The sequence below is a fragment of the Poecilia mexicana genome, unplaced genomic scaffold (genome assembly GCF_051168715.1).
Source record: "Poecilia mexicana isolate PSO_F unplaced genomic scaffold, ASM5116871v1 scaffold_2, whole genome shotgun sequence".
NCBI lineage: Eukaryota > Metazoa > Chordata > Actinopteri > Cyprinodontiformes > Poeciliidae > Poecilia > Poecilia mexicana.
The window spans coordinates 30,356,106-30,369,322 of record NW_028263371.1 but is presented as its reverse complement, the minus strand read 5'-3'; the positions used below and the strand labels follow the sequence as shown (position 1 = coordinate 30,369,322).

Genomic DNA, 13,217 nt, shown 5'->3' with positions numbered 1-13,217 from the left:
TTGCACTCAAAACTAGACCAAAAATACTTGGTAAAATTTGGTGCTGTTGCAGTGTTTCAGCAATTGCTCAACATCTGACTGCTTTCCTATTCGGTGACAGGAAAGGCTGAGGAAAATGCACCTGCTCCAACAAACAACAACTTCAAGCTCAACTTGAAAATGTTGTATGTAAAACAGGGGTGCCCAAAGTGGGTCCTCGAGGGCCGGCATCCTACATGTTTTAGTTCTCTCCCTGGTGGTAGTAACAACCTTCTCAGCAAGTCAATGTTCCTCTTAGGCCTTCTAACGAGCCATCGTTGGATCCAGGTGCGCTAAAGCAGGGAGAGAACTAAAACATGCAGGATGCCGGCCGTCGAGGACCCACTTTGGACACCCCTGATGTAAAAGGTCCAGCTGAAAACGCATGGAGGAAGCAGCATCATGCTGATTTCATCAATGCTCTTAGATAATAAATCTGTTGGAGAGGCTGCTTGTTTTCTTTTAAAGTTTAAGGAAACTTTATTTTTGGGTTGAGCAGGAGTCAAGTATGTGAAACCCTCCCCTTGGAAAAACTCAAAATCCTCTCTAAACAGCATGTCTAAACTGATCAGATAATTTAGACAACAGGTCAAAGATTACGCACAAATTCTCGAGGCAGACTCTACAGACAGAGTCCTGAAGATGAGGGCCGCCACTAGCTGCACAATCTAATCTCCATCTCTCCACAACGACAAACTGTTTTTCCAGTGAAAGACACGCCAGCCCACATCATCACACTGCCTCCACCAAAAGTTTCAGCTTTTTTTTTAATTAGCTCCTTGGAAGTGTGGGACCATTTAAGAGGAAATAGGCTTTCCAACGGCATATGAAACATTCCTACTCAGTGACTGTTCACTGGAACACCTGGGGGAAACAACCTAATTCCTAATTTGGACTCAAGTTCCTTCCTTGTCTAAAGTCTCGGGTTGTCATGCTGACGAAGAATATAAAAAGTAACGGAAAAGAAGGGAGATCCAATTTCATTTTGGCCTGTTTGTCTGGCGCTCCCTCTCATCTGAAATAACACCTAATGAAATAATAGTGTATCTAAAATATTAAATTTCTCACATTTTTCTGCATGTCTGCGCAGAACCTAAAAAATATGAATGAAACCCTGTAAGGTAATTTGAAACATTTTAATTTTCCCTCCCCCGCCCTCAAGAACAAAATATAAACCTGGCTCCAGCATTTATATAATAAGCCATTGAAACTCTTCATATATTTACAAAAGATATACATTTATATACCTATAAAAGAAAGCAAATAAATAAAACCTGTCGCTGCTCATGAAAAGACACGTGCGGCCTCACAGTAACACTTTGATGAACCGATCCTGAAGGAGAAAATATCACCGACGGGAAGTCGTCACCGTGGTCAATCGAAACATGACGAAAAGTAAGAAGAGCCGGAAGGAAAACACACCCAAATGTGAATGATGATCGTCATTTAAAACAAAAATAATCATGATAAATTAGTAGGTCACTGGCACATTTTCTGGTTCATAATTATTGTTAACTTACACACAGCTTTCCTATGAGCTATTAAAAATGGAGCCATTTCTCAAGTCAACACAATGGTAAATAAAAAGCGAGCAGCTTCAGCGAGTCAGAAAGCATTCGGGTGACAATATAGCAATGTGTATCCTTTAATCTTCTCTGAACAGGAAAAAACGGGAAGTTACCTTGATGACTGGATCAAGGTTGAAGCACACTGCCCTCTACTGGTTGGTTACTGCAAGGACAAGCAGTGTGGAGCTGAACGAGCCCCATAGGGATCCTTTTCTCAATAGGAAATACAATTAGTATTTAAACAAGAGTTAAACATGAAAAAAAACTCTTACTGAAGACTCACACAGCTACCTTACGACTCTGTAGTTTAGACTCTGTCTAAATTAGGACCCTAAGATGATAAAAATTGAATTTTCAATTCCAAACCTCTTTCAATATGAGGACAAATCAACTCATTCTTATGAGAACAGTGCAAAAAGAGACCAATGTCACTGTATGGCTTACTAATGGAAACATTTGTAGCCTTCTTTATATGTGTTGTTTTGTGTGGTTTAGTCTCCGTATGGGGGCGACGCAGCACGGCGGTTCCAGAGGAGGCACTTCAGTACTGTCCCTTTCATCAACCTCACTTTCAGTTCAGAAGTTTCTTTAGGGCTTTATGTTCGCTCCACTGAAGCGTCCAATGTCTGTTCCTGTTAAGGTCTGGGTCTGCGTCTTGGGAGAGCAGACTTTCTGAGGTATGATCACAGTCCTCTGGTTCCCCACAGTTTAGTGCTAGCTCGGCTAGCATCCAAAAGCTTAGCTGTCCTTGTAGTTACCTGAAACCAGAGAAGAACGGAAATAACATCGATTTTATAAATTAATAGAAGTTTGGTTTTCAAAGACTTATGTTTAGGCCATGTCGCATAGTTGCAAAGCAGACAATCCAGGAGGAATATTTATTTTTGCCTGAACCCGCAAGAGGAGATAAGACTGTGGACATTAGCTTCTGTGGTAGAGCCAAGATGGCTTCTAACATACGTACAAATGCATATTAAGGTACATTTGGTGTTGAAACTATTAAAATATCCAGTAATGAAAGAGTTTTCAGCTCCCTAACCCCTTCGAATACTGGGAGAGGGGAAGGGGGGGGGGGGGGCAAACTGCAGATGACTTGACTCACCCTCATCGTCAGAGTCAAACCCAAACAGGTTGGAGCACTTCTGCTGCTGGCTGTGATTCTGCAACTCCTCGGCGCAGCTGAAAGTGGAGAAGCACTTGGCACACCGGTGCCTCTGCAGGGCTGCTTTCAGGCAGGGCGACTCGAGGACAACGCTAGACTGGAAGAGCGGCAACTCCTTCCTCCGCTTCGGCATGGCAGTGTACTTTTCATCCAGGTACGCAGTGGGCGGCAGGCGCAGGTATGGCTTCTTGCTGTATGCCGCGAGGGTTTTCTTACACGGCGTGGAAACAACTCCCTCGCTCCATTCTTTGTCTTCGACCGTTAGAGAGCAGCTAGCGGAATTAACGTCAGACGGAGAAGGTTGTGTTGGAGGATTTCCTCTGGCAGCTGCTGGATGATTGCCCTCTTTACATTTTTTCTTGGCGAGTTTTCGTGTCTTGTCTTTATTAATCTCTTTACGCCTCTTGGTTGCTCTACTGGTTTCAGACTTATCTGTAATTTTTGATTTCTTTCGTTTTTCCTTTTGATTAATGCTCTGCTCATTTCCCTCAGGGACTTTGGATGGACAAGCAGTCAAAACGTCAGTAGGAATTGATGGAGGGGATGAATCTAGAGCTGCATTTTCAGGTGCTTCCTTCCTTTTTTCTTTCTCAACAAGAGTGCTCTTTATTAGCTTTTTCAACCCCTTTAATATCCCCTCTGCTCCTTTAGCTTTCATCTGTTTGTTCTGCTCTTTGGCCTCCATTAGGGATTTGGGGAGATTTTGTAAGGTTTGGTTTTTGCCTTTCTGACTGAGCCTTTTCTTCAACGTTTCACCTTTCTTCGGTGGCTTGCCAGAGCTCGAAGCAGCAGCATTGGTGCCTTCTTCTTTCCTAAACCACAACGTCTTCTCAGCGCCTTCTGCTGGGATGGAGGTACTGGACTCCTCCTGAAGTGAGTCTTGGTTATTCGCCTTCTCATCAGCAGAAATTTCAACCAGTGTTTTGACTTTAATCGGTTCGGACTCCGCAGACACTCTCGAAGCAGAGTTTAGTTCGTGACATATCTTGCCAGCCTTTTTAGTCACTTCAACTCTTCCAGACTTGGTTTTCTTCAACTTGCTAGAATCTGAAGACGTGCAGTGATTCTTGACCTTTCGAAGTTTCTTTCTGCCATCCGCTGACTTCTGTCTGGTGAGGCCAGATTGTTTTAAACTGGTGGACTGAAATTTACTGCTGGATATTTGCTTAGTTCTAATCTGCTTAATCTCTGAATCATTCGCTGTCATTTCTGTCATCACGTCCTCTTGATCGAGTTCACTGTTCTCTTTTGCGTCTTGAGCGAGTATCTTCTGACCGGCGGCAGTTTTGCTCAACCTTGGAGGACATCTTCTTTTCTTAAGACCTTGAGTGGCTATTCTGGCATTCTTTAACTTTAACCTATTCTTTACTTTAGCTTTGTGTTTTAGCAATGATGATGAGACGACTTTATGACTTTTGGGAGCTTGGCTTGTCACTTGGCCTTTACTTAATGTTTGCCTCAACCGAAGATTTATGGACATGGGTTGAGGAGAGGTGTCTTTTTCAGAATCAATGCTTTTGTTTCTAACTCTGAGCTTGTGTTGTTGAGCTGCTGTACTGACAGTAAGAGGAACTTTAATGTGTCTTCTTATAGAGTCGTTTGTTTGTTCTTTTAACTTAAGGGAAGTGAACCTGACAGGGTCGTCTGAGTTTTGAGTTTTCTTTCTGTCAGGTGTTTTAGGGAATCTTTCGCCTCGTTGTGCATTGGCATTTGAGTCTGACTCAGCTGACTTGGAAGCATAGTGTTCTCTTTCGTGAAGATTCAGTGCCCAGAGACAAATGAAAAGCTGGGAGCATCCAGGGCGACAGCACATTGCCTGCAGCGGACTGTGCTTCCTGGTGTGCCGTCGCATTTCCATTCCACTCTTGAACCTGGCCTTGCAGCCCCGGTGGAGGCAGGGGTGCCTCGGGACAAGTCTGTGTCTCTCGATGTGGTGCTGGAAGTGTTCAAAGCTCCACATCACCCTCATGCAGATGCTGCATTTGCTCTTTGCAACGCGGAACGCCAGCTCTAAAGGCTTGGTGTCGCCATAGTGTTTGTCCAGAGCATGGTACAGCAGGCCAACTCGGTTCTTTGAGAGGTTTGTAAACCAAGAGCATCTTTTTGCAGGACAGGAAACCTTCTCTTGCTCGTCAACATCAACAGTTGAATTAGAGTACGTTTCTTGAAGTTGGAAAGATTCTCTCCTTTTCTTTCCATCGTCTGAAGACTTCAGCTCCTTATTGGTCTGACCTGATTCTGGACTTTCAGATTTAATTAGCTTATTTTCTTGCAACCTTGACTCACACACTCGGTGACGATTTCTTTTGTCAAAACTCAGTTGCTGTACAGGTTCCTGCTCGAAATCAGGAATCGAGTCTTTCTTTAATCTCTTAGACTCTTTTTTGCCAATATGCCCATTTACCCTGTGGACGATAGTTTCTCCAGTGACATGCTTGGATGCTTGTTTGTCATGTGAAGATGTTACACCCGTTTGCTTTTGATTAGATCTTAAAGTTCTGGGTTCAGATGCAGAGTTCTTGGGTTTCTCTTTGTGTCCAGAAGGCACATATGTTGTCTTCGCTTTGGCTGAGGTTTTTGGTGTAGCAATGCTGGTTTCTTCAATTTTCAACCTCTTCATTTTCTCTATATGGTCAGAGAGGTGCATCATGGCCAACAGGTCATCTTTGAAGACCGTTCTGCAGAAAGTGCACTCGTCTTTCCGGAAGTGGAACATTGCGTGCTCTACAACCCGAGCCCCCATGAAGAACTTGTTGCAGTAGGTGCAGAAATGCTCCAGCTTGGATTCCTCCGTTTCTGGAGCCGTTTCCATAAGCTCACTGTTCTCAGACGTTTCTGAGCGAGTATCCTGAGCTTTTGAATTTTCTTTCTTAACTTGCACATCAACTGCAGCCACCTCCTGTTCCCGTACAGCGTTGTTAGAGGTAGTTTCTGTTTTCTGAGAATGCTTAGGCTTGCCTTTACCTGCCAGACCTTTAGAGTGGCCTTGATCTTGATCTGTAAGCTGCTCGGGTGAAAGTTCAGTGACCAGCTCTATTGGTAACGTCCATATAGACTTGTCGGAACTACAAGAAGCAGCTAAACTGATGTTTTTAACAGGGTTTTTGTCATTTCTATGAGGTGCCTTTCCTTTAGGAGTTTTCCTCAACACCTCTGCAGCAGCCATGTTGGGAGTGTAGCTGCCTGCCATGGAGTTCTTACTGCCGTCTTCCTGAGACGACAAGGGCTTGATTTCCTGTTTTACACAGTTGAGTGCAACATCTTCAGAACGTGAAAGAAGATCATTATCCGAGTCACTGTTATTCATCGAAGCCAACTGGACTACATCTGTAGATTTCTTTTTATTCTTCACCACCTTTGAGATTTGTGAAGCTTGGTCTACATCTTCTTTTGTTGGAGGCTTGGAGACTTTGGCTAAAACTGAGGCTTGTGAGGCGATGGTGACTTTCATTTCAACAGCCGACACCTCAAATGCCTCCCCACCTGAGGCGATGGACTCGGCTCGTGGGAAGTCTTGAACGTTTGCGGTTTCTGCCATTTGTGCTGCTGCAGAAGTCGGCGACGCAGTAGTTCCTTCCGTCACAGCAGGAGAACTTTCGGATGGATCGTTTTGAAAGTCCTTTTCTGTTTCAGCTTGAGGAATTCCAGAAGAATTGAGGGCTTCTTTTGTGCTTTGAGCTTTGGGAAGCTTTTCTGAAACATGCAACCCCCTCTCTTTGACCTTTTCTGGTGTGGTACCTTTAGGGCCGGAGACGGGCCTTTCACATGATTCTGAATCCTTCGACGGGCTTCCTTGCGCCGATGAGCGTGTGATTGTCGACACGGAGCCGTGAACGTTCGAGCCGCTACCTTTTCCTTTTTGCCGCCTTGCGTAGCAGTGCAGCAGCTGTACAAACATGGTGGCGTCCCGCGATCTCAGAATCACCTCTTTGCCGTGACCGGTCTTTGTGGGAGGTGAAGTATCAGGATATTTCACTGTTGGTTTATAAAGAAGCACTTGAGAGAACCTTTTGGGTCGGTTGCAAGAATCGTCACTGAACGTATCCATCAGTTCGTTGTCTGGAAGAGACAGCTCTAGGATGATTTGAGGAGGGTTTGCCGCTTTCACGGGATCCACAGAGAACCCGTTCTGGTACTTGTTCTCCTTTGGCTTCAGGCGACTGTGTACTTGGGGTTTGAGTTTGGCGTCGTTTTTCATGGGACCAGTTTGGGATCTTTTCACCACACAGGATCGCAGGAGCTTTTGTGACTTCAGTCCGTTCCTTTTCATCTTCAGCGGAACGTTCTCCAGCATTCCCGAGTCGTCCAGGAGCCACTTGGGCTTCTTGATCTTTCGTTTTGGCAGGTTTCTCTCAGAAAGCCTCGTAGTGCGTCGATGTTCGTCATACCTCAGTGTCAAACTGCCGTGTATTCTGTCGAGCTGCCAAAACGAGCGCCTCAAAGGTGCAGAAGAAGATTCTCTCAAAGCTTGTGACCCCTGGTTGCCTCTTCTTCTTAGAGCATGACTGTTTACGCGCATTTTCTCTGAGTCCATCTTAAATCTTTTGGTTGCAGTGTTTGAATCTGTTTTACAAAATCTGTCTTCCTTATGATGTCGTTTTTTAACAGCAGGTCCTCTTTGACAAACTGAGCGGAGGGCAGAACCCCTGGTGCAATACTTGGAGATCCATTTGTCTTCCATGATTTCTTCCAGTGCAGCACTAACCACCTTCTCGCTCATCAGCTTCAAACAGTTGGTCCGCAAAGCAATGAGGTTCCAGAACTCCGGGTCAAAACACAAGTCCTTCTTCAAGACCTGCAAAATAAAAAAGCAGAAAATAAACACGTTACATTTGTAATGGTGTCTACAGTTATTACACACAGTCTGCAGAAAGCCAATCAACTCTTAATTCACTGTTTTCTAAAATTAGCATTAGAGATTAAGAGTTAAACCTTTCTTATTATAGATTCTGCAAGAAAAGATGCAGTGCAGCAGGGAAGAACTGACTCTAGAGGACCATCATAAAATCACTATACCTGTAGGGTCTCAAAGCGAACATTATTCCCTATCGGGCTGTCGTCCACGTGGTACTCCTGGTCGGGGTGCATATAGAGCAGGTACACCGTCTTGTAGGACTCGACGGTGCGCTCCAGGAAGAAGACGAGCAGAGCACACGCTCGGCACACGTCTAGATCGCTGGGCAGCAGCCCAGCGATGGCTTTATAAATGAGAGTCTTTGTGAGGACGTCGCATGGAAGACAGGATCTCAGAGCGTTGGCACATAGCTCCACACAGAACTGCACTCCGTCTTCACCGACCTGGACAGGAAGAAACGAAAAGAGTCAGTTTATGTCAGAAGTTCATATCGCCTCTAATAAAACCTTCCTTACCTCCTGCAGCACGGCTCTGATGAAGGGAAAGATTGATTTGACGTTTGTGGCGCACAGCATCAGTCGACGACACGCCTCCAACAGAGTCTGCTTGGATGTTTTTAACCGTCTATGGAGACTGGTCCACACCAGGACGAGCTCGCTACAAACAAAGAGTCTCAGAACAGCTCCATGGCAACCAACTCCACATATTAACCTCTGTTTACCTACCATAGATAGTACATGTCTCCTCTCTGGAGCTGTTGAGACAGGAAGGCAGTGCTGAGAGCTAAAAGCATCTCATCTGTCTCCTCATACTCCAGGTTGCAGATGATGTGTAGAGCATCTTTGCCGTTAATGTCAGCCACCTAAAAACGATGAAGGATGCTGAGTAACTAGACAACAGACCAGCCGGCTTAAAGGTAGGTTCGGATTAGGCTCCTCCCACCTCTTGGTGCAAGAGGTCGTGCTGCGTTGTTCTGAGAAGCCATGAGAGGTAGACCTGGAGGAAGAACAGCGGCTGTCCTGCAGCGGGACACCGAGTGCAGCATTTAGCCAGAGCTGCGGCATCGCCGTGGCGACCGCGGGATGAAAGGTAGCGGACGCGGAGGTCGAGGAACACCGGCGGCTCGGAGCTAATGTAACGATCCACTGAGGGGATAGACAGGAAGTTAATTTTCAGGCACGTTTTAACAATAAAACTGCATAAAGTGGAAGACTCCGTTATTTACCTTCAATCTGAGGTAAACTGGATTCACTGAGGATGGCCTGTAAGGCGGGGCTGGCCCACGGTCCGCCCTGCTGGAGGAAGCGCTCCACTTGAAGTAGAAAAACATTTTCATACTTCGCTAAGACTGAATGACACTCCTGGAAGAGAAAGACAACAACATGCTGAAGATCTCTTCTTCAAAGTAACCCAGGAAACATTACTGGAGAAAAACTAATAATACAACTATGGTGACGTAAATTTCCACCAAAAGCTCTGAAATTTTGAGATCAATTTAACATATTTATGACAAAGAAATTGTAAATTGTCTGATGTCAAACAGTCATAAATTTGCAAGAAAAAACAAAAAAACATTTTCCAAAATGAAACGTATCAACTTACCTGGAATGTAGCAGTGAAATGTTTTAGCGGCTCCTCATTGAAATCCTTCTGGTCAAAGAACAGCAGCAACTCAAACACACTCCTATGGAAAGAAATCAGAGCAAATATTTATTAATCACTATACAACTTCTGAAGCCTGAGGAGAGGGGGAGTGGTACACACACACACACAAATACCACAGTATGATAATGTGAAAATAGACTGAGCGCTTTGCAAATTTATTAAAAATAGAAAACCACAAACCGCTTCTTTAAATGTATTAAATTATATTCCTCATATAATTTAACAATAACTTTGTAAGTGACACAGAGAATCAACAGACATTATTCTTAATTTTAAAAGGAACCAATTCTTCTCCCCGTGAAGTCATGCTCATGATAGACCTGAGGCCTGTTTTGGTTTATTTCTAGCTAAATCTCACATCTGACATTCTGGATTCTTTGACTTCTTTATTTATAAACAAGAATAAAAAAGCCTTTGTTCAATTACGATTTTTTCATTTGCTTCAGCAGCCTGTTTGAATCTTGCTGTCCGGGATGCTGCTTGAAATCTAAAAGTTAAAAGTTATTACTCGATAAAAACCAAACGCAAGGGAGCGATTTATGTACTCACAGCGCCAGAGTACTGATGGTGTGGCCTACATGATCACAGCTTGTTGGGAAGAAGGCCGAGACTCGAGAAAAGTGCCGCAAAGCCACTTGGAGGATCCTGAGGCGAGGCAGCGGGACGCGCCAATGAGAGGCAGACTCCTCCACCACCTGCAGAGTCAGCAGAGACGAGTCAAAAACAAAATGCACAAGAACAGTTCGATGTCTGTGTCAGAAATGAAGCTTAAATCCGTGTTGAAAGTCAGCACTATATGTCGTTGTGTGTGCAATATTCGTATCACAAAGGATTGTTTTGGAATGCCATGATTATTGGATAAGCTATTGAAAGTTTTACATTTGCACTTTTCATGCTCATGTATTATTTAGAGAGTTGATAAGTCTCACTGCTGCAGATGATCGCTGGACGTGAATGACCTTACTCAAAATGCCAAAGGTCACAGACCAAGCAAGATTTTCTAATATCGTGCAGCCCTAATACCAGTCATCGTTACAAAATTGAAAATAAAAGGCCACAATCTTTCATTTACTGTGTAGAGCGAGTTCCCTTTTAAAAGCATATCTTTATCTATCCACAAAACCTAATAACTTAAAAAAAACCCAGCAGGTTTCTTCTACACAGTAAATACCATCAGATTATTCTGAGGTATTTACTACATAAGTGGCCAAAATAGTGGCACTATTAAATTATTCAACATTGTAGAATAACTGCTTCATTTATTTTACGTAAATAATGCAGTGACATTAAGCAAGTTTCAGGTTTGGAGAGCACCTAATGATGTATAAATACGTTTTAAACCGCTGCAAATGAACTTGTTATTAATTTAAGAAGCTAAACGTCGAGGCTAATCAGCATGACTAAATGTGCGATTAAAATGCAATTAAGAATTAAATATAGTAATCTTCATATAAACGTATTTAATGGCTGTTAGTTGCTACACATAAGGCAGTTGGTTCGTCACTGAAAATAACGGGCAACAAACTTGATGGTACATTTTGAGTTAGCTAAACAGTTAGCTTCAACCAATAGCCTTGTTAGCTGAACAGAAAGCTATTAATGTCACGTTCTAAGCGCCATACAGATTTGGCTATTTTCATTGTATCTCCTTGGTATACGTTTGGAATACTGGGAACATAGTTTAAAACATTTTTAATCCGGTTTTTAAAGGTTTGTAAAGACCTAACGTCGTAGCAGCTACGTGCTAAAAAGCTCCGATGCTAATGCAGTTCTGGGGGAGGGGATTCGGCTAACATTAAGGCTCTTATCTTCGACAACAAGCCCAGTACCGTGTTCAACAACGGGACTATTACCTTGCAGAAATCAGCGCAGAACAGCTCGCTGTCAGCTCCGGATTCGTCACCTGAGTAGCGGCTCAGTAGGCTCTCTAACTGCTTTTCTAGCCCCTCTGAGTCGCTCATACTGCTCCCCTCCGCCATACTGACTGTCTAGCCTTGCTCGTAGCGTTTACCACACAACGCACATAGCCACCATCCCCGGCGCTGATTGGACACCGTTATCTCTTAAGGGAGCGTTCATTTGCTACACCTCTGTACGCCAGCGGCGGGTAAGTTGAGGCGGAGCCATGAGGATCCAACCAGCCGATAACACCGGGCTCCCAAGTAACGTTTACATGCGCCTCTAAACACATGGCTGACACAAAACACAGCGCCTTAATGGCTTTAAAACTGTCGTTCACGTACTCTTCTAGAAAATTAATTATGGAAAATTGTACCTTTTACAAATGTATATTTATATAAATTAAAACATATGTCAAATCTAATAAGTTACTACAATACAACTTAATGTTTTCCAAATATTTCACTCTATTTTTTTATTCTTATTCGTGGTGGTGTCTTCAACTCTGAGGATCTGCTTCTAATTCACACGCACAAAGAAAACACTGAACATTGAAATTAGCCCAGTATAAATATCTGTGTTAATTTATCTAACTGGGACCCATTTAACTCGCTGCTGTCAAGCTGTAAACTAGTTAACTACTCCGCTACAACCTCCTTTTGAGCGGCGGGTTTTTGCCATCTGGTGGCAAAAATTACACAAATAAAGCTGGTAAAATGCATTATTTTACCAGTTCTAAATAATGACTTTAAAGCTGATAAATTTATTATTATTCCTGTTTCCTGAATTTCCAGCATTTCCGGAAACAGGAAATGCTGGAAATTCAGGTGTTTTAATTATAAGGAAATGCAGATAATGCAAATTGTGCAGCTTTATTTGTAGTTTCAGTTCCTATTTGTGTCCGCTTTTCTTTGTAAGTGTGAATTAGAAGCAACTCAACAGAGCGTCAGTCCTTCTGTTCACTAATAATTACTCATGATTTTATTATTAATCTAATCAGCATTACTTATGGGAGGCTAAAGGATTTTGGTGTGTAATTCCAGCTTGTGACCACAGGAGGGCAATAGAGAGACAGAGAGTTCATGGCAAAAACAAACAAAATTTTTTTTTTTTTATCAATTAAATATAACTATTTGCTTTAATTACTGTCTGAATACCGTTTTAACTTGTTTCTTTTGACTCAAAGGTTTGACTAAAGTGCCTCAAATATCTTTGTATTAACAGGATGTTTCTGTTCAGACTAAATAAACCCGTATTCTGATTCTGGATCGAATCCATCGAAACTCTCTAATTGTTATTAATATAATAAAGGCATATAATAATGACAGAAAATCCAGTAAAAGTCATTATTTGGGTTTTTGTTGATTTCACCACAAGAAGGGAGTAAATCCTTGTAATAAAAAAAACAATCAACTAAAACAGTAATTATTAATTATAAATCACTTTATTGAATCATTATAAACCAGGAACCAATATTTTAACATAATTATTAAATAGCTTCATGATCAATTAACCAATCAGATACACCCAATTTATCTGAATATTTATCAAGGATCTGTTTTATTATTTTGTGGAAATAGAAAATTGCACAGGAAAAATATTCAAAGAAATAAGTAGATTTGGAACCGAAAAAACAAAAAAGCATCCCTGCTCTGATATAAAAACTGTCCAGCTTATGAGGAGATGGTTTTGGTTTTTAAATTGTTTTATGAAAGATTAATTAATAATGTGTAGTAACGTGAAGAGCAGCAGTTGTAATAATTTATGTGAGTGCAGCAAATTAATGCACAGATAAATTCAGGTCAGTCCTTCTGTTCACTACTAATTACTCATAATTTTTTTAATCTTATTATAATCTAAGTAATGCTTAGTCTAAGGATTACTTAAAACTAAGGTGAAGAATGTTAGTGTGTAATTCCAGCTTGTGACCACAGGCGGGTAATAGAGAGACAGAGAGTTTATGGCAAAAACAAAACAAAACAAAGAAACACAACTTTTAAGGCAGAGCAGGGCGATTTCTGCCATCTGGTGGACATAGAGGGCAACTACA

The 13,217-nt window shown here is 42.4% G+C and overlaps 1 protein-coding gene across 1 annotated transcript; it reads right to left on the bottom strand.

Annotated features, from left to right (window-relative positions):
* Positions 1 to 1,139: 1,139 nt before the first annotated feature.
* Positions 1,140 to 11,275, bottom strand: LOC106929517 (uncharacterized). Its single transcript, XM_015006515.2, has 10 exons — positions 11,122 to 11,275; positions 9,818 to 9,963; positions 9,206 to 9,287; positions 8,829 to 8,964; positions 8,546 to 8,748; positions 8,329 to 8,465; positions 8,119 to 8,260; positions 7,765 to 8,046; positions 2,689 to 7,543; positions 1,140 to 2,344 (listed from the first exon to the last, which is right to left on the bottom strand). The coding sequence occupies exons 1-10, from the start codon at positions 11,245 to 11,247 to the stop codon at positions 2,325 to 2,327; spliced, it is 6,129 nt and encodes a 2,042-aa protein (XP_014862001.2). The 5' UTR covers positions 11,248 to 11,275; the 3' UTR covers positions 1,140 to 2,324.
* Positions 11,276 to 13,217: the final 1,942 nt, after the last annotated feature.

What these genes read in the sequence shown, in the direction of transcription:
- LOC106929517 (XM_015006515.2), bottom strand. Translation starts at nt 11,247, where the DNA reads ATGGCGGAGGGGAGCAGTATGAGCGACTCAGAGGGGCTAGAAAAGCAG. An exon ending in CAGTTTACCTCAGATTGAAG is followed by an intron (nt 8,749 to 8,828) that starts GTAAATAACGGA and finishes CTATCCCCTCAG; the next exon opens with TGGATCGTTACATTAGCTCC. An exon ending in GTTTGACTCTGACGATGAGG is followed by an intron (nt 2,345 to 2,688) that starts GTGAGTCAAGTC and finishes CTCTGGTTTCAG; the next exon opens with GTAACTACAAGGACAGCTAA.